At 61.9% G+C, this 19,948-nt stretch overlaps 4 protein-coding genes across 4 annotated transcripts; 1 reads left to right on the top strand and 3 right to left on the bottom strand.

Annotated features, from left to right (window-relative positions):
• Positions 1-93: 93 nt before the first annotated feature.
• IUM83_00858 (pyruvate, phosphate dikinase) lies at positions 94-2,796 on the bottom strand (the record flags this gene model as incomplete). The annotated part of the gene is made up of 1 exon (XM_067924663.1): positions 94-2,796. One exon carries the CDS (start codon positions 2,794-2,796, stop codon positions 94-96), a length of 2,703 nt encoding a protein of 900 aa, XP_067788886.1.
• A 3,377-nt stretch (positions 2,797-6,173) lies between these two features.
• IUM83_00857 (pyruvate, phosphate dikinase) lies at positions 6,174-8,876 on the bottom strand (the record flags this gene model as incomplete). The annotated part of the gene is made up of 1 exon (XM_067924662.1): positions 6,174-8,876. One exon carries the CDS (start codon positions 8,874-8,876, stop codon positions 6,174-6,176), a length of 2,703 nt encoding a protein of 900 aa, XP_067788883.1.
• Positions 8,877-10,248: 1,372 nt separating this feature from the next.
• IUM83_00856 (pyruvate, phosphate dikinase) lies at positions 10,249-12,951 on the bottom strand (the record flags this gene model as incomplete). Its single annotated transcript, XM_067924661.1, has 1 exon — positions 10,249-12,951. The coding sequence occupies one exon, from the start codon at positions 12,949-12,951 to the stop codon at positions 10,249-10,251; it is 2,703 nt and encodes a 900-aa protein (XP_067789248.1).
• A 1,216-nt stretch (positions 12,952-14,167) lies between these two features.
• On the top strand, positions 14,168-16,870 carry IUM83_00855 (pyruvate, phosphate dikinase; the record flags this gene model as incomplete). Its single annotated transcript, XM_067924660.1, has 1 exon — positions 14,168-16,870. The coding sequence occupies one exon, from the start codon at positions 14,168-14,170 to the stop codon at positions 16,868-16,870; it is 2,703 nt and encodes a 900-aa protein (XP_067789246.1).
• Positions 16,871-19,948: the final 3,078 nt, after the last annotated feature.

Raw genomic sequence — 19,948 nt, 5'->3', positions numbered from 1 at the left:
ACGTGCTTGCAATCTTCGCGAGGCTAGCCTCTCTTGTCTTCTTGTCTCGCTCTCGTCATCACTCAAGTAGTGACGTGATGTAATGGTCATCGCCTACGCACCGGACACGGGCGAGCTCTTCTTGAGCTTGAGCGCCGCCTGCGCAGCCGCGAGACGCGCGATCATCACGCGCATCGGGGAGCACGACACGTACTTGAGGCCCACCTTCTCGAAGAACTCGATCGACTGCGGGTCGCCGCCGTGCTCGCCGCAGATGCCCAGCTCGATCTTGGGGCGCGTCGCGCGGCCGCGCTCCACGGCCAGGCGCACCAGCTCGCCCACGCCCTCCTGGTCCAGCGTCTCGAACGGGTCCTTCTCCAGCACGCCGTGCTTCACGTAGTAGGACAGGAACTTGGCCTGCGCGTCGTCGCGCGAGATGCCGAACGTCATCTGCGTCAGGTCGTTCGTGCCGAACGAGAAGAACTCCGCCACCTCGGCCAGCTTGCCGGCCTGCAGCGCGCCGCGCGGCACCTCGATCATCGTGCCCACCTTGTAGTCGAAGGACTTGCCGCGCTTGCCGATGACGTCCTGCACCACCGACTTCACGAGCTTCACCTGCTGCTCCAGCTCCTCGAACGAGCCCACGAGCGGGATCATGATGTGCGGGTGCACCGAGATGCCCTCGCCAGCCACCTTGACGGCGGCCTCCGCGATGGCCTTGGCCTGCATCTCCGTGATGCCCGGGTGTACGATGCCCAGACGGCAGCCACGCAGACCCATCATCGGGTTGGCCTCCTTCAGACCGGCCAGGCGGGACTGCACCGTCGCCTTGCTCACCTTCATCTCCTTCGCCAGCGTCTCGCACAGCTCCTCCAGCGCGCTACCCTCGTGCGGCAGGAACTCGTGCAGCGGCGGGTCCAGCATACGGATGGTCACCGGGAGGCCGTCCATGGCGCGGAAGATGCCTTCGAAGTCGCCCTGCTGGAACGTGCACAGCGCGTCCAGAGCCTCCTGCTGCGCCGGCGAGTCCAGCTCCACGGCGCCGATCATGCGTCTCACGGCGGCGATACGCTGCGCAGAGCTGAAGAACATGTGCTCCGTGCGCGTGAGGCCGATGCCCTGCGCGCCGTGCGCGCGAGCCTCGCGGGCGTCCTCGGGCGTGTCCGCGTTCGTGAACACCTCCATGCGGCGGTGCGCGTCCACCCACTTCATGAACTGCGCCAGGTCGCCGCTCATGGCAGCCTTCTGCAGCTCCTGCTCGCCCTTGATCACCTCGCCCGTCGTGCCGTTCACGCTGATGTAGTCGCCCTCGCGCAGCACCACCTCGGCGCCGCTCGCCGTGTGCACGCGCATCGTCTTGCTGTTCGCGTCGATCGACAGCGCGCTGCAGCCGCACACGCACGGCTTGCCCCAGCCACGGGCCACCACGGCTGCGTGCGACGTCATGCCGCCGCGAGACGTCAGGATGCCCTCGGCCGCGTGCATGCCGCCCACGTCCTCGGGCGACGTCTCCTCGCGCACCAGCATGACGTTCTCGCCGCGCGCGAACCACGCCTCGGCGTCGGCCGCCGTGAACACGATCTTGCCCACGGCCGCGCCCGGAGACGCCGGCAGACCCCGGCACAGCACGTCCTTCTGGTACCCCTTCTCGTTGGCGAAGCTCGGGTGCAGCAGCTGGTCCAGGTGGCGCGGCTCCACCAGCATCACGGCCTCTTCCTCCGTGATCAGCTTCTCGCGCCACATGTCCACGGCGATCTTGAGCGCGGCGGGGCCCGTGCGCTTGCCGTTGCGCGTCTGCAGCATGAACAGCACGCCGTCCTGCACCGTGAACTCCGTGTCCTGCACGTCCTTGAAGTGCGTCTCCAGCGTGTGCACGGTCTCGTCCAGTTGCTTGTACACGGTCGGCATCTTCTGCGCCAGCTCCGAGATGGGCTGCGGCGTGCGGATGCCCGCCACCACGTCCTCGCCCTGCGCGTTGAGCAGGAACTCGCCGTACAGCTTGTTCTCGCCGTTGGCCGGGTTACGCGTGAACAACACGCCCGTGCACGACTGGTCGTTGATGTTGCCGTACACCATGGCCTGCACGTTCACGGCCGTGCCCTTGAGCCCCGTGATCTTGTTGATCTCGCGGTACTTGACAGCGCGCGGGATGTTCCACGAGCGGAACACGGCCTCAATGCCCATGCGCATTTGCTCCCACGGGTCCGACGGGAACGAGCGGCCGTGCTTCTCGTACACCTTCTTGTACTTGTGCACCAGCTCCTTGAGGTCGCTGGCCGTCAGCTCCACGTCGAACGTCACGTGGCGCGCCTGCTTCATGGCCGACAGCTCGGCCTCGAAGTCGTCGTGCGGGATCTCCAGCACCACATCGCCGAACATCTGCAGCAGACGCCGGTAGCAGTCGAACGCGAAGCGCTCGCCGCCGCGCTTGGCCACGCCCTTGACGATCTCGTCGTTCAGACCCAGGTTCAGCACCGTGTCCATCATGCCGGGCATCGAGATGGCCGCGCCGGAGCGCACCGACACCAGCAGCGGGTTGGTCGCGTCGGCGAACGTCACGCCCAGCGTCTTCTCCATGAGGTGCACGCCCTTGCGCACCTCGTCCATGAGGCCGTCGGGCAGGCGCCCGCCCACGGCGTAGAATTCTTGGCACACCTCCGTCGTGATGGTCAGTCCGGGCGGCACGTTCACGCCGTTGCGCGCCATCTGGCACAGGTTGGCGCCCTTGCCGCCCAGCAGCGGCTTCATGCTGCCGTTGCCCTTGCTCTCGCCCTTCACGAACGTGAAGACGCGCGGGTGCTGCAGCACTTGGCTCATGCTTGCGGGGAGGGGGTTCTTGTAGCTTGTAGCTTGTTCTTGGTTGGGTTAGTTGAGGAATGAGCTTGGTCCGCCGGCCGATTGCCACGATGGCCCGGGACCCAGAGCGTGAGAGAAACGTGGGTTGCTTGGCGGCTTTCGAAGATTTGGGTCGGCGTAACGGCTCCGGCGTGTCAAACCTGGCGCTTGGACGTAGATTGATGCTGATTGGCTGGCGACCGAGACCCGTGTCGACTTCCGCTTAAGTCGACGCATCTCGTCTATGCTGCGGCGTTGAAGATGGCTTTCCAGGTTGAAGTGGCGTAGACGAGGCGATTTCTGGTTACGCCTTGTCTATCACGCGACTACCGCATTTCAATTAGAAATCGCGGATCCGCTTTAGAAACGAAGCTTTCCGGTGGTTGACGACATCGCGCATCACCGCGGAGCAGTGCGCGATGGAGGTCCAGCCACGCTGAGCTTGCCAGCCCTGTAGTGAGCGAACAGATGCCAGTTCGGGGCGGCGGTGCGCTCGAGACCCGCGCAGCGGCGGAAGCCACACAGACACGCCGCCAGGCTGCTGGTCATCGCATACTAACCGCATTGCAACCTTTGAAGCGCGCGTGTCTGCGCGAGGCTGCTCCGATTTTCGAAGGCTAACGGTGGCCTCCGACCAAGCGGCGAAGTGTGCGTACGAGTGTACGTGGCGTGCTGTAGCTGGATCGGGGTCGTAGCGCAGGCTGCGCTCGGCCCCACTCATGACGCGCGCTGGTATGTGGAGATCGCTGGACGTGTGTAGCTCGCCAGCAGTAGCTACAAAAGAGCTAGCAAGTAGCGAGTAGTGCAAGGTTGACATGGTTTCGAACTTTCGCTAGTAGCAGCTACTGTAGCTGTCGATAGCAGCGTGGCCGTCGGCAACACCGCCGTTGTTAGTTAGCGCTCGAGGATACGCATGGCTGTCGTCACCAAGCAGGTGCGCTCGATGTCAAGGACCGTTGGCGATTACTAAAGGCTGTGGAAGCGAGCCGCAGCACCCGATTGCCTTGCGCTTATTATGTGGAGCTGAGATTCGCATCATTGCCCACTTCCATGTTGAAGTGCGTCCTGCACAGAGAGACGCGCCGCGAAAACCTACGTACCGGCGGAGAACGTGTGGTCCTAGACTTCTAGCTTCGCCTAAGTCAACATCGAGCGCCGACTTAACGGTACATGCAGACGAGTTAGACTTGGTGTAGGAGATTTCCTAGGATTATAGACTGGGGATATTATCTGTTGCGGTTGGGCAGTACAGTAAAGCATTGGCGCGGTAGTCACAATTGACAGCAAACCACCGAAGGCTGACAAAGAACAACAAGCTGTCATTTGCTCGTGAAAGTTGCGACTAGCTGTAACCTCGGGTTCCTCCCCCCGACAAGCGTCTAGAAGAAGCGGTTCATTCCTCAACTCACCTAGTCAAGAACAGCATGAGCCAAGTGATCCAGCACCCGCGTGCTGGTAAGGGCGAAAAGCTCAGGTCGACAGGCGATGCAGGCCGCTGCTGGGCGGCAAGGGTGCCACCCTGTGCCAGGTAGCGCGTCACGGTGTTGATCTGGATTGGCCAGCACCCCGGGGGTGTGCCAAGAATTCTGCGTAGTGGGTGGACACCTGCCCGACGACTTGATAGCCGAGGTCGGGTGGGATGCCGGTGGCGTCGCGCTGGTCTCTCAGGTGAAGGAGACGTCATGTTTGAGTCAGATTTCAGCGGCGCAAAGACGTCCATGTCCAGGAGGATCAGTACGCCCGGCCGTTTGCGGATGAAATGGAGACGTGGGTCTGGACGCCGAGGTCGCCAGCGCGCGGCATCGTGCGGGTCGAGGCACTTTGCCACCGCCGTTTGTGTTTGCGGTGCAGGTCGGAGACGGAGCGCTTGGGCTTGTCCGGTGTCGCTCAGCGTGAAGGCCTTGAACCGACCCGAGATGACGCGCATTAGAAAGTCGCCGCGGATTCTCGGGACGCGAGGTGGGAGTCGATCATAGACTGGCGCTTTGTCGCCACCAAGGCAAGACGACCGGCGTCGTCGCCATAAGGTGCTTGACTTCCTCTCGCCGAGAGCTCCGCGGCGACCTGCGCAAGACTCCCGAGGTGCGAATGTGAGGCTGCTGCGACGACTCAAGATCCGGGGCGCTTCTAGGCTAGCACCAAGTGCGCAGCTTGGCACTAAGTCGACGGGCTCTGCAAAAACACGCCGCGACCGAACTTCAACGGCCCGTTGAGTCCATTTCTAAAGAGTGTGTTTCTAAAGGAGATTTAGAAACGAACTTTTCGGCGGTCGACCTGGATCTTGGACAGCCGCTGTCTGCAAGTGCAGGCCTCAGTGGTCTGAAGCAAAGCTATCTACCGGAGCTGTCTACAACGCAACTCGGTTTGTTTTCGCTGTGTGCATTGGGGCGGTCGATCGATGACAGTCTTGGAGGCCCTACGTGCGTTGTTGGCGGCGCCCGCTCGGTTCTGCTTGGAGATCGCTACGCAGACGCGCGTGGGCTCCAAGCAGCCGCTGCTTGGATTGCTAACACTGTACTGGCGGGTGGGCATCGCGCCGAAAACGAGCACTGCCGCATGCTCCATCACCGACCCGCGCTCCGATCTCGAATCGTCGACACTCGTTGCACCTTGCACCGTGCACATTGACGTGTCGAGATAGCGCGTGCCTCGGTTCCACCCTACATTACCCTGCGAGTACCACCACCGTTGAAATGAAAGCACCAACCCGCTGGTAGCACGTCCATGGCCATTGAACATTGACACCATACTGCTATCATGACGGGGTCGCGTCGTCGCGTCTTTATTCTCTCGTTGTTGAGTGCATGACTCATCGAGGATCAGACATTGCCAGCGTATAGTACAAAGAAGCCTTCTCCTAGCGAACCTAGCGTATGCAGGACCTGTAGTAAAAACAAATATTTGGTATGCATCCATTGAATTCACCACTAGCGCTCATTAAGATCAATACCAACAACGTGCAAGCAGGCAGCGAATGCAGATCCTCAATGCTGCGATACAAAACCTTGCCAGTTTCACAGCAATACACAACCATGTACTGCCTGCTGTGGAAATGCATAATGTGCCAGCGATATCAGCTTATCGAGTGATGCATGAACATCTAACACGCCACACACCTACCGATGCCCACGACTGCCCCTTACTTCCAATAAACAATTCGTGTTTAGATTCAATGCGCAGCGATAGCAGCCGCCCCAACTATACGACAACTACACTGCCTGGACATGCACACATGCACAAACGCACAAACGCACACGAGCGCCTCATACGTGCTTGCAATCTTCGCGAGGCTAGCCTCTCTTGTCTTCTTGTCTCGCTCTCGTCATCACTCAAGTAGTGAGTGATGTAATGGTCATCGCCTACGCACCGGACACGGGCGAGCTCTTCTTGAGCTTGAGCGCCGCCTGCGCAGCCGCGAGACGCGCGATCATCACGCGCATCGGGGAGCACGACACGTACTTGAGGCCCACCTTCTCGAAGAACTCGATCGACTGCGGGTCGCCGCCGTGCTCGCCGCAGATGCCCAGCTCGATCTTGGGGCGCGTCGCGCGGCCGCGCTCCACGGCCAGGCGCACCAGCTCGCCCACGCCCTCCTGGTCCAGCGTCTCGAACGGGTCCTTCTCCAGCACGCCGTGCTTCACGTAGTAGGACAGGAACTTGGCCTGCGCGTCGTCGCGCGAGATGCCGAACGTCATCTGCGTCAGGTCGTTCGTGCCGAACGAGAAGAACTCCGCCACCTCGGCCAGCTTGCCGGCCTGCAGCGCGCCGCGCGGCACCTCGATCATCGTGCCCACCTTGTAGTCGAAGGACTTGCCGCGCTTGCCGATGACGTCCTGCACCACCGACTTCACGAGCTTCACCTGCTGCTCCAGCTCCTCGAACGAGCCCACGAGCGGGATCATGATGTGCGGGTGCACCGAGATGCCCTCGCCAGCCACCTTGACGGCGGCCTCCGCGATGGCCTTGGCCTGCATCTCCGTGATGCCCGGGTGTACGATGCCCAGACGGCAGCCACGCAGACCCATCATCGGGTTGGCCTCCTTCAGGCCGGCCAGGCGGGACTGCACCGTCGCCTTGCTCACCTTCATCTCCTTCGCCAGCGTCTCGCACAGCTCCTCCAGCGCGCTACCCTCGTGCGGCAGGAACTCGTGCAGCGGCGGGTCCAGCATACGGATGGTCACCGGGAGGCCGTCCATGGCGCGGAAGATGCCTTCGAAGTCGCCCTGCTGGAACGTGCACAGCGCGTCCAGAGCCTCCTGCTGCGCCGGCGAGTCCAGCTCCACGGCGCCGATCATGCGTCTCACGGCGGCGATACGCTGCGCAGAGCTGAAGAACATGTGCTCCGTGCGCGTGAGGCCGATGCCCTGCGCGCCGTGCGCGCGAGCCTCGCGGGCGTCCTCGGGCGTGTCCGCGTTCGTGAACACCTCCATGCGGCGGTGCGCGTCCACCCACTTCATGAACTGCGCCAGGTCGCCGCTCATGGCAGCCTTCTGCAGCTCCTGCTCGCCCTTGATCACCTCGCCCGTCGTGCCGTTCACGCTGATGTAGTCGCCCTCGCGCAGCACCACCTCGGCGCCGCTCGCCGTGTGCACGCGCATCGTCTTGCTGTTCGCGTCGATCGACAGCGCGCTGCAGCCGCACACGCACGGCTTGCCCCAGCCACGGGCCACCACGGCTGCGTGCGACGTCATGCCGCCGCGAGACGTCAGGATGCCCTCGGCCGCGTGCATGCCGCCCACGTCCTCGGGCGACGTCTCCTCGCGCACCAGCATGACGTTCTCGCCGCGCGCGAACCACGCCTCGGCGTCGGCCGCCGTGAACACGATCTTGCCCACGGCCGCGCCCGGAGACGCCGGCAGACCCCGGCACAGCACGTCCTTCTGGTACCCCTTCTCGTTGGCGAAGCTCGGGTGCAGCAGCTGGTCCAGATGGCGCGGCTCCACCAGCATCACGGCCTCTTCCTCCGTGATCAGCTTCTCGCGCCACATGTCCACGGCGATCTTGAGCGCGGCGGGGCCCGTGCGCTTGCCGTTGCGCGTCTGCAGCATGAACAGCACGCCGTCCTGCACCGTGAACTCCGTGTCCTGCACGTCCTTGAAGTGCGTCTCCAGCGTGTGCACGGTCTCGTCCAGTTGCTTGTACACGGTCGGCATCTTCTGCGCCAGCTCCGAGATGGGCTGCGGCGTGCGGATGCCCGCCACCACGTCCTCGCCCTGCGCGTTGAGCAGGAACTCGCCGTACAGCTTGTTCTCGCCGTTGGCCGGGTTACGCGTGAACAGCACGCCCGTGCACGACTGGTCGTTGATGTTGCCGTACACCATGGCCTGCACGTTCACGGCCGTGCCCTTGAGCCCCGTGATCTTGTTGATCTCGCGGTACTTGACAGCGCGCGGGATGTTCCACGAGCGGAACACGGCCTCAATGCCCATGCGCATTTGCTCCCACGGGTCCGACGGGAACGAGCGGCCGTGCTTCTCGTACACCTTCTTGTACTTGTGCACCAGCTCCTTGAGGTCGCTGGCCGTCAGCTCCACGTCGAACGTCACGTGGCGCGCCTGCTTCATGGCCGACAGCTCGGCCTCGAAGTCGTCGTGCGGGATCTCCAGCACCACGTCGCCGAACATCTGCAGCAGACGCCGGTAGCAGTCGAACGCGAAGCGCTCGCCGCCGCGCTTGGCCACGCCCTTGACGATCTCGTCGTTCAGACCCAGGTTCAGCACCGTGTCCATCATGCCGGGCATCGAGATGGCCGCGCCGGAGCGCACCGACACCAGCAGCGGGTTGGTCGCGTCGGCGAACGTCACGCCCAGCGTCTTCTCCATGAGGTGCACGCCCTTGCGCACCTCGTCCATGAGGCCGTCGGGCAGGCGCCCGCCCACGGCGTAGAATTCTTGGCACACCTCCGTCGTGATGGTCAGTCCGGGCGGCACGTTCACGCCGTTGCGCGCCATCTGGCACAGGTTGGCGCCCTTGCCGCCCAGCAGCGGCTTCATGCTGCCGTTGCCCTTGCTCTCGCCCTTCACGAACGTGAAGACGCGCGGGTGCTGCAGCACTTGGCTCATGCTTGCGGGGAGGGGGTTCTTGTAGCTTGTAGCTTGTTCTTGGTTGGGTTAGTTGAGGAATGAGCTTGGTCCGCCGGCCGATTGCCACGATGGCCCGGGACCCAGAGCGTGAGAGAAACGTGGGTTGCTTGGCGGCTTTCGAAGATTTGGGTCGGCGTAACGGCTCCGGCGTGTCAAACCTGGCGCTTGGACGTAGATTGATGCTGATTGGCTGGCGACCGAGACCCGTGTCGACTTCCGCTTAAGTCGACGCATCTCGTCTATGCTGCGGCGTTGAAGATGGCTTTCCAGGTTGAAGTGGCGTAGACGAGGCGATTTCTGGTTACGCCTTGTCTATCACGCGACTACCGCATTTCAATTAGAAATCGCGGATCCGCTTTAGAAACGAAACTTTCCGGTGGTTGACGACATCGCGCATCACCGCGGAGCAGTGCGCGATGGAGGTCCAGCCACGCTGAGCTTGCCAGCCCTGTAGTGAGCGAACAGATGCCAGTTCGGGGCGGCGGTGCGCTCGAGACCCGCGCTGCGGCGGAAGCCACACAGACACGCCGCCAGGCTGCTGGTCATCGCATACTAACCGCATTGCAACCTTTGAAGCGCGCGTGTCTGCTCCGATTTTCGAAGGCTAACGGTGGCCTCCGACCAAGCGGCGAAGTGTGCGTACGAGTGTACGTGGCGTGCTGTAGCTAGCAGGGCTTAAAAGTAGCTTGTATGTAGTCTTCCACTCCCGAGTAATGCAAGGTTGACATGATATCGAACTTTCGCAAGTAACAGCTACTGCAGCTGTCGGTATCAGCGTAGCCGTCGGCAACACCGCCGTGCATCCGACTACGCGCTTAATCTACTCGCACAAATACCGGTATCATTTGCTTCAGACTACATCAGCTAAATGCTGAATCAAATGAACACCACGAACCGATTTACGATGAAAGGCATCAGCGTGCAGTGACCGAACCCACAGCACCGGTGGTAGTGAAGCGAATGCGGTCAAAGCTAAACACGCTGCGATACAAAACCTTGCCAGTTTCACAGCAATACACAACCGTGTGCTGCCTGTTGTGGAAATGCATAATGTGCCAGCGATATCAGCTTATCGAGTGATGCACGAACATCTAACACGCCATACACCTACCGATGTCCACGACTGCCCCTTACTTCCAATAAACAATTCGTGTTTAGATTCAATGCGCAGCGATAGCAGCCGCCCCAACTATACGACAACTACACTGCCTGGACATGCACACATGCACAAACGCACAAACGCACACGAGCGCCTCATACGTGCTTGCTAGCTTCGCGAGCCTGGCCTCTCTTGTCTTCTTGTCTCGCTCTCGTCGTCACCGAAGAAGTGACGTGATGTAATGGTCATCGCCTACGCACCGGGCACGGGCGAGCTCTTCTTGAGCTTGAGCGCCGCCTGCGCAGCCGCGAGACGCGCGATCATCACGCGCATCGGGGAGCACGACACGTACTTGAGGCCCACCTTCTCGAAGAACTCGATCGACTGCGGGTCGCCGCCGTGCTCGCCGCAGATGCCCAGCTCGATCTTGGGGCGCGTCGCGCGGCCGCGCTCCACGGCCAGGCGCACCAGCTCGCCCACGCCCTCCTGGTCCAGCGTCTCGAACGGGTCCTTCTCCAGCACGCCGTGCTTCACGTAGTAGGACAGGAATTTGGCCTGCGCGTCGTCGCGCGAGATGCCGAACGTCATCTGCGTCAGGTCGTTCGTGCCGAACGAGAAGAACTCCGCCACCTCGGCCAGCTTGCCGGCCTGCAGCGCGCCGCGCGGCACCTCGATCATCGTGCCCACCTTGTAGTCGAAGGACTTGCCGCGCTTGCCGATGACGTCCTGCACCACCGACTTCACGAGCTTCACCTGCTGCTCCAGCTCCTCGAACGAGCCCACGAGCGGGATCATGATGTGCGGGTGCACCGAGATGCCCTCGCCAGCCACCTTGACGGCGGCCTCCGCGATGGCCTTGGCCTGCATCTCCGTGATGCCCGGGTGTACGATGCCCAGACGGCAGCCACGCAGACCCATCATCGGGTTGGCCTCCTTCAGGCCGGCCAGGCGGGACTGCACCGTCGCCTTGCTCACCTTCATCTCCTTCGCCAGCGTCTCGCACAGCTCCTCCAGCGCGCTACCCTCGTGCGGCAGGAACTCGTGCAGCGGCGGGTCCAGCATACGGATGGTCACCGGGAGGCCGTCCATGGCGCGGAAGATGCCTTCGAAGTCGCCCTGCTGGAACGTGCACAGCGCGTCCAGAGCCTCCTGCTGCGCCGGCGAGTCCAGCTCCACGGCGCCGATCATGCGTCTCACGGCGGCGATACGCTGCGCAGAGCTGAAGAACATGTGCTCCGTGCGCGTGAGGCCGATGCCCTGCGCGCCGTGCGCGCGAGCCTCGCGGGCGTCCTCGGGCGTGTCCGCGTTCGTGAACACCTCCATGCGGCGGTGCGCGTCCACCCACTTCATGAACTGCGCCAGGTCGCCGCTCATGGCAGCCTTCTGCAGCTCCTGCTCGCCCTTGATCACCTCGCCCGTCGTGCCGTTCACGCTGATGTAGTCGCCCTCGCGCAGCACCACCTCGGCGCCGCTCGCCGTGTGCACGCGCATCGTCTTGCTGTTCGCGTCGATCGACAGCGCGCTGCAGCCGCACACGCACGGCTTGCCCCAGCCACGGGCCACCACGGCTGCGTGCGACGTCATGCCGCCGCGAGACGTCAGGATGCCCTCGGCCGCGTGCATGCCGCCCACGTCCTCGGGCGACGTCTCCTCGCGCACCAGCATGACGTTCTCGCCGCGCGCGAACCACGCCTCGGCGTCGGCCGCCGTGAACACGATCTTGCCCACGGCCGCGCCCGGAGACGCCGGCAGACCCCGGCACAGCACGTCCTTCTGGTACCCCTTCTCGTTGGCGAAGCTCGGGTGCAGCAGCTGGTCCAGGTGGCGCGGCTCCACCAGCATCACGGCCTCTTCCTCCGTGATCAGCTTCTCGCGCCACATGTCCACGGCGATCTTGAGCGCGGCGGGGCCCGTGCGCTTGCCGTTGCGCGTCTGCAGCATGAACAGCACGCCGTCCTGCACCGTGAACTCCGTGTCCTGCACGTCCTTGAAGTGCGTCTCCAGCGTGTGCACGGTCTCGTCCAGTTGCTTGTACACGGTCGGCATCTTCTGCGCCAGCTCCGAGATGGGCTGCGGCGTGCGGATGCCCGCCACCACGTCCTCGCCCTGCGCGTTGAGCAGGAACTCGCCGTACAGCTTGTTCTCGCCGTTGGCCGGGTTACGCGTGAACAGCACGCCCGTGCACGACTGGTCGTTGATGTTGCCGTACACCATGGCCTGCACGTTCACGGCCGTGCCCTTGAGCCCCGTGATCTTGTTGATCTCGCGGTACTTGACAGCGCGCGGGATGTTCCACGAGCGGAACACGGCCTCAATGCCCATGCGCATTTGCTCCCACGGGTCCGACGGGAACGAGCGGCCGTGCTTCTCGTACACCTTCTTGTACTTGTGCACCAGCTCCTTGAGGTCGCTGGCCGTCAGCTCCACGTCGAACGTCACGTGGCGCGCCTGCTTCATGGCCGACAGCTCGGCCTCGAAGTCGTCGTGCGGGATCTCCAGCACCACGTCGCCGAACATCTGCAGCAGACGCCGGTAGCAGTCGAACGCGAAGCGCTCGCCGCCGCGCTTGGCCACGCCCTTGACGATCTCGTCGTTCAGACCCAGGTTCAGCACCGTGTCCATCATGCCGGGCATCGAGATGGCCGCGCCGGAGCGCACCGACACCAGCAGCGGGTTGGTCGCGTCGGCGAACGTCACGCCCAGCGTCTTCTCCATGAGGTGCACGCCCTTGCGCACCTCGTCCATGAGGCCGTCGGGCAGGCGCCCGCCCACGGCGTAGAATTCTTGGCACACCTCCGTCGTGATGGTCAGTCCGGGCGGCACGTTCACGCCGTTGCGCGCCATCTGGCACAGGTTGGCGCCCTTGCCGCCCAGCAGCGGCTTCATGCTGCCGTTGCCCTTGCTCTCGCCCTTCACGAACGTGAAGACGCGCGGGTGCTGCAGCACTTGGCTCATGCTTGCGGGGAGGGGGTTCTTGTAGCTTGTAGCTTGTTCTTGGTTGGGTTAGTTGAGGAATGAGCTTGGTCTCCCGGCCGATTGCCACGATGGCATGGTGCTGTTGGGCTCTCTGCACGTGGTAACGCCTCTGACATGGGAGTGTTTAGATGGAGGACGCGTGCCTTGGACTTGTTGGATACGTGTCGCAGTCGCCAGTGAGACTGCGTTGAGATTGCTCGACGACGACCATTATCGAAGCGATAGATACTTTTGTGAAATCGACTTCAACTTGAAGTGTTTTCCGTTACGATGCGTTGTCACGCAGGCGTTTTCGTAGGAGACATAGATGTTGCATTTTTCTAAACATTTAGAAATAGGAGCTTTGAATGTCTTCATGCAGTCGACGCCGAGAAGCAGCCACTCTTAAAAGAGGCCCGATCGATGCGCCAGATGTGTAGGCTGCTTCCTGAGAGGATGGATACACATGTGTACTGTAGCCATTTGACTAAGCAGCATCTATTATCAATGCAGCATAACCTGATGCCAAAGCGGGCACGAGAATAAACTACTGTAGCTCGACCGTAGAAGAGAACTATGGATCGACTACATATCCTTTCATACCGTAGGCAAGCCGTTGAGGACATTATCTTATGAGATACCGTAGCATATTTAAATATTCTGAGTCACAATAGAAATTGAGGCTTTTCATTAGAAACAGACTCGTCTACCGTTCTCACGTTTATGCCAAAGCCGACCGCCGAATTGACGTGCGGTCGCAGACCGCTAAGTCGACGTTCGATGTCGACTTAGGCGAAGCTAAAAGTCTAGTCTCCGCCGGTACGTAGGTTTTCGCGGCGCGTCTCTCTGCGCAGGACGCACTTCAACATGGAAGTGGGCAATGATGCGGATCTCAGCTCCACATACAAAGCCAAAGGCAATTGGGCGCTGCGGCTCGCTTCCACAGCCTTTAGCAATCACCAACGGTCCTTGGAATCGAGAGCACCTGCTTGGTGACGACAGCCATGCGTTTCCTCGAGCGAAACCAGTCAGACGCTCCTCGCCCATGCGCCTTACCAACACAGACAGCCCATGGACCTGCTGCTCTCCATGGATGCTAGAGTTGGTGCTGGCGGGTCCCGGGCCATCGTGGCAATCGGCCGGCAGACCAAGCTCATTCCTCAACTAACCCAACCAAGAACAAGCTACAAGCTACAAGAACCCCCTCCCCGCAAGCATGAGCCAAGTGCTGCAGCACCCGCGCGTCTTCACGTTCGTGAAGGGCGAGAGCAAGGGCAACGGCAGCATGAAGCCGCTGCTGGGCGGCAAGGGCGCCAACCTGTGCCAGATGGCGCGCAACGGCGTGAACGTGCCGCCCGGACTGACCATCACGACGGAGGTGTGCCAAGAATTCTACGCCGTGGGCGGGCGCCTGCCCGACGGCCTCATGGACGAGGTGCGCAAGGGCGTGCACCTCATGGAGAAGACGCTGGGCGTGACGTTCGCCGACGCGACCAACCCGCTGCTGGTGTCGGTGCGCTCCGGCGCGGCCATCTCGATGCCCGGCATGATGGACACGGTGCTGAACCTGGGTCTGAACGACGAGATCGTCAAGGGCGTGGCCAAGCGCGGCGGCGAGCGCTTCGCGTTCGACTGCTACCGGCGTCTGCTGCAGATGTTCGGCGATGTGGTGCTGGAGATCCCGCACGACGACTTCGAGGCCGAGCTGTCGGCCATGAAGCAGGCGCGCCACGTGACGTTCGACGTGGAGCTGACGGCCAGCGACCTCAAGGAGCTGGTGCACAAGTACAAGAAGGTGTACGAGAAGCACGGCCGCTCGTTCCCGTCGGACCCGTGGGAGCAAATGCGCATGGGCATTGAGGCCGTGTTCCGCTCGTGGAACATCCCGCGCGCTGTCAAGTACCGCGAGATCAACAAGATCACGGGGCTCAAGGGCACGGCCGTGAACGTGCAGGCCATGGTGTACGGCAACATCAACGACCAGTCGTGCACGGGCGTGCTGTTCACGCGTAACCCGGCCAACGGCGAGAACAAGCTGTACGGCGAGTTCCTGCTCAACGCGCAGGGCGAGGACGTGGTGGCGGGCATCCGCACGCCGCAGCCCATCTCGGAGCTGGCGCAGAAGATGCCGACCGTGTACAAGCAACTGGACGAGACCGTGCACACGCTGGAGACGCACTTCAAGGACGTGCAGGACACGGAGTTCACGGTGCAGGACGGCGTGCTGTTCATGCTGCAGACGCGCAACGGCAAGCGCACGGGCCCCGCCGCGCTCAAGATCGCCGTGGACATGTGGCGCGAGAAGCTGATCACGGAGGAAGAGGCCGTGATGCTGGTGGAGCCGCGCCACCTGGACCAGCTGCTGCACCCGAGCTTCGCCAACGAGAAGGGGTACCAGAAGGACGTGCTGTGCCGGGGTCTGCCGGCGTCTCCGGGCGCGGCCGTGGGCAAGATCGTGTTCACGGCGGCCGACGCCGAGGCGTGGTTCGCGCGCGGCGAGAACGTCATGCTGGTGCGCGAGGAGACGTCGCCCGAGGACGTGGGCGGCATGCACGCGGCCGAGGGCATCCTGACGTCTCGCGGCGGCATGACGTCGCACGCAGCCGTGGTGGCCCGTGGCTGGGGCAAGCCGTGCGTGTGCGGCTGCAGCGCGCTGTCGATCGACGCGAACAGCAAGACGATGCGCGTGCACACGGCGAGCGGCGCCGAGGTGGTGCTGCGCGAGGGCGACTACATCAGCGTGAACGGCACGACGGGCGAGGTGATCAAGGGCGAGCAGGAGCTGCAGAAGGCTGCCATGAGCGGCGACCTGGCGCAGTTCATGAAGTGGGTGGACGCGCACCGCCGCATGGAGGTGTTCACGAACGCGGACACGCCCGAGGACGCCCGCGAGGCTCGCGCGCACGGCGCGCAGGGCATCGGCCTCACGCGCACGGAGCACATGTTCTTCAGCTCTGCGCAGCGTATCGCCGCCGTGAGACGCATGATCGGCGCCGTGGAGCTGGACTCGCCGGCGCAGCAGGAGGCTCTGGACGCGCTGTGCACGTTCCAGCAGGGCGACTTCGAAGGCATCTTCCGCGCCATGGACGGCCTCCCGGTGACCATCCGTATGCTGGACCCGCCGCTGCACGAGTTCCTGCCGCACGAGGGTAGCGCGCTGGAGGAGCTGTGCGAGACGCTGGCGAAGGAGATGAAGGTGAGCAAGGCGACGGTGCAGTCCCGCCTGGCCGGCCTGAAGGAGGCCAACCCGATGATGGGTCTGCGTGGCTGCCGTCTGGGCATCGTACACCCGGGCATCACGGAGATGCAGGCCAAGGCCATCGCGGAGGCCGCCGTCAAGGTGGCTGGCGAAGGCATCTCGGTGCACCCGCACATCATGATCCCGCTCGTGGGCTCGTTCGAGGAGCTGGAGCAGCAGGTGAAGCTCGTGAAGTCGGTGGTGCAGGACGTCATCGGCAAGCGCGGCAAGTCCTTCGACTACAAGGTGGGCACGATGATCGAGGTGCCGCGCGGCGCGCTGCAGGCCGGCAAGCTGGCCGAGGTGGCGGAGTTCTTCTCGTTCGGCACGAACGACCTGACGCAGATGACGTTCGGTATCTCGCGCGACGACGCGCAGGCCAAGTTCCTGTCCTACTACGTGAAGCACGGCGTGCTGGAGAAGGACCCGTTCGAGACGCTGGACCAGGAGGGCGTGGGCGAGCTGGTGCGCCTGGCCGTGGAGCGCGGCCGCGCGACGCGCCCCAAGATCGAGCTGGGCATCTGCGGCGAGCACGGCGGCGACCCGCAGTCGATCGAGTTCTTCGAGAAGGTGGGCCTCAAGTACGTGTCGTGCTCCCCGATGCGCGTGATGATCGCGCGTCTCGCGGCTGCGCAGGCGGCGCTCAAGCTCAAGAAGAGCTCGCCCGTGCCCGGTGCGTAGGCGATGACCATTACATCACGTCACTTCTTCGGTGACGACGAGAGCGAGACAAGAAGACAAGAGAGGCCAGGCTCGCGAAGCTAGCAAGCACGTATGAGGCGCTCGTGTGCGTTTGTGCGTTTGTGCATGTGTGCATGTCCAGGCAGTGTAGTTGTCGTATAGTTGGGGCGGCTGCTATCGCTGCGCATTGAATCTAAACACGAATTGTTTATTGGAAGTAAGGGGCAGTCGTGGACATCGGTAGGTGTATGGCGTGTTAGATGTTCGTGCATCACTCGATAAGCTGATATCGCTGGCACATTATGCATTTCCACAACAGGCAGCACACGGTTGTGTATTGCTGTGAAACTGGCAAGGTTTTGTATCGCAGCATTGAGGTCCTGCATTCGCTGCCTGCTTGCACGTTGTTGGTATTGATCTTAATGAGCGCTGGCGGTGAATTCAATGGATGCATACAAAATAGTTTTTAGTACAGGTCCTGCATACGCGAGGTTCGCTAGGAGAAGGCTTCTTTGTACTATACGCTGGCACAGTGTGTGGCTTGCCTGATCCTCGATAAGTCAAGTATGTACTCAACAACGAGAGAATAAGGACGCGACGACGCGACCCCGTCACGATAGCAGCAAGGTGTCGATGGTCAATGGTTATGGACGTGCGACCAGCGTGTTGATACATTACATTTCAACGGTGGTGGTACTCGCAGGGCAATGTAGGGTGGAACCGAGGCACGCGCAATTTCGACACGTCAATGTGCACGGTGCAAGGTGCAACGAGTGTCGACGATTCGAGATCGGAGCGCGGGTCGGTGATGGAGCATGCGGCAGTGCTCGTTTTCGGCGCGATGTCCACCCGCCAACACAGTGTTAGCAATCCAAGCAGCGGCTGCTTGGAGCCCACGCGCGTCTGCGTAGCGATCTCCAAGCAGAGCCGAGCGGGCGCCGACAACAACGCACGTAGGGCCTCCAAGACTGTCATCGATCGACCGCCCCGATGCACACAGCGAAAACAAATCGAGTTGCGTTGGAGACAGCTCCGGTAGATAGCGTTGCTTCAGACCACGGAGGCCTGCACTTGCAGACAGCGGCTGTCCAAGATCCAGGTCGACCGCCGAAAAGTTCGTTTCTAAATCTCCTTTAGAAACAGACTCTTTAGAAATGGACTCAACGGGCCGTTGAAGTTCGGTCGCGGCGTGTTTTTGCAGAGCCCGTCGACTTAGTGCCAAGCTGCGCACTTGGTGCTAGCCTAGAAGCGCCCCGGATCTTGAGTCGTCGCGCAGCAGCCTCACATTCGCACCTCGGGAGTCTTGCGCAGGTCGCCGCGGAGCTCTCAGCGCGAGGGAGTCAAGCACCTTATGGCGACGACGCCGGTCGTCTTGCCTTGGTGACGACAAAGCGCCAGTCTATGATCGACTCACCCCTCGCGTCCCGAGAATCCGCGGCGACCTTCTAATGCGCGTCATCTCCGGTCGGCTCAAGGCCTTCACGCTGAGCGACACCAGACAAGCCCAAGCGCTCCGTCTCCGATCTGCACTGCAAACACAACGGCGGTGGCAAAGTGCCTCGGCCCGCACGATGCCGCGCGCTGGCGACCTCGGCGTCCAGACCCACGTTTAGCACCGTCTCCATTTCAGCTGCAATCACCGCGCGCTCCGATCCCCCAGGATAACCTGAGAGACCAGCGCGACGCCACCGGCATCCCACCTGACCTCGGCTATCAAGTCGTCGGGCAGGTGTCCACCCACTACGCAGAATTCTTGGCACACCCCCGGGGTGCTGGCCAATCCAGATCAACACCGTGACGCGCTACCTGGCACAGGGTGGCACCCTTGCCGCCCAGCAGCGGCCTGCATCGCCTGTCGACCTGAGCTTTTCGCCCTTACCAGCACGCGGGTGCTGGATCACTTAGCTCATGCTGTTCTTGACTAGGTGAGTTGAGGAATGAACCGCTTCTTCTAGACACTTGTCGGGGGGAGAAACCCGAGGTTACAGCTAGTCGCAACTTTCACGAGCAAATGACAGCTTGTTGTTCTTTGTCAGCCTTCGGTGGTTTGCTGTCAGCAAGGTGTCAATTTACCGCGCCAATGCTTTACTGTACTGCCCAACCGCAACAGATAAAATCCCCAGTCTATAATCCTAGGAAACTCCTACACCAAGTCTAACTCGTCTACATGTACCGTTAAGTCGGCGCTCGATGTTGACTTAGGCGAAGCTAGAAGTCTAGGACCACACGTTCTCCGCCGGTACGTAAGTTTTCGCGGCGCGTCTCTCTGTGCAGGACGCACTTCAACATGGAAGTGGGCAATGATGCGAATCTCAGCTCCACATAATAAGCGCAAGGCAATCGGGTGCTGCGGCTCGCTTCCACAGCCTTTAGTAATCGCCAACGGTCCTTGACATCGAGCGCACCTGCTTGGTGACGACAGCCATGCGTATCCTCGAGCGCTAACTAACAACGGCGGTGTAGCCGACGGCCACGCTGCTATCGACAGCTACAGTAGCTGCTACTAGCGAAAGTTCGAAACCAAGTCAACCTTGCACTACTCGCTACTTGCTAGCTCCTTTGTAGCTACTGCTGGCGAGCTACACACGTCCAGCGATCTCCACATACCAGCGCGCGTCATGAGTGAGGCCGAGCGCAGCCTGCGCTACGACCCCGATCCAGCTACAGCACGCCACGTACACTCGTACGCACACTTCGCCGCTTGGTCGGAGGCCACCGTTAGCCTTCGAAAATCGGAGCAGCCTCGCGCAGACACGCGCGCTTCAAAGGTTGCAATGCGGTTAGTATGCGATGACCAGCAGCCTGGCGGCGTGTCTGTGTGGCTTCCGCCGCAGCGCGGGTCTCGAGCGCACCGCCGCCCCGAACTGACATCTGTTCGCTCACTACAGGGCTGGCAAGTCCAGCGTGGCTGGACCTACATTGCGCACTGCTCCGCGGCGATGCGCGATGTCGTCAACCACCGGAAAGCTTCGTTTCTAAAGCGGATCCGCGATTTCTAATTGAAATGCGGTAGTCGCGTGATAGACAAGGCGTAACCAGAAATCGCCTCGTCTACGCCACTTCAACCTGGAAAGCCAT

Source organism: Phytophthora cinnamomi (assembly GCF_018691715.1).
Source record: "Phytophthora cinnamomi strain GKB4 chromosome Unknown Contig53, whole genome shotgun sequence".
NCBI classification, from domain to species: domain Eukaryota; phylum Oomycota; class Peronosporomycetes; order Peronosporales; family Peronosporaceae; genus Phytophthora; species Phytophthora cinnamomi.
The sequence above is the reverse complement of the archived record's forward strand: the minus strand, read 5'-3'. Positions and strand labels throughout refer to the sequence as shown.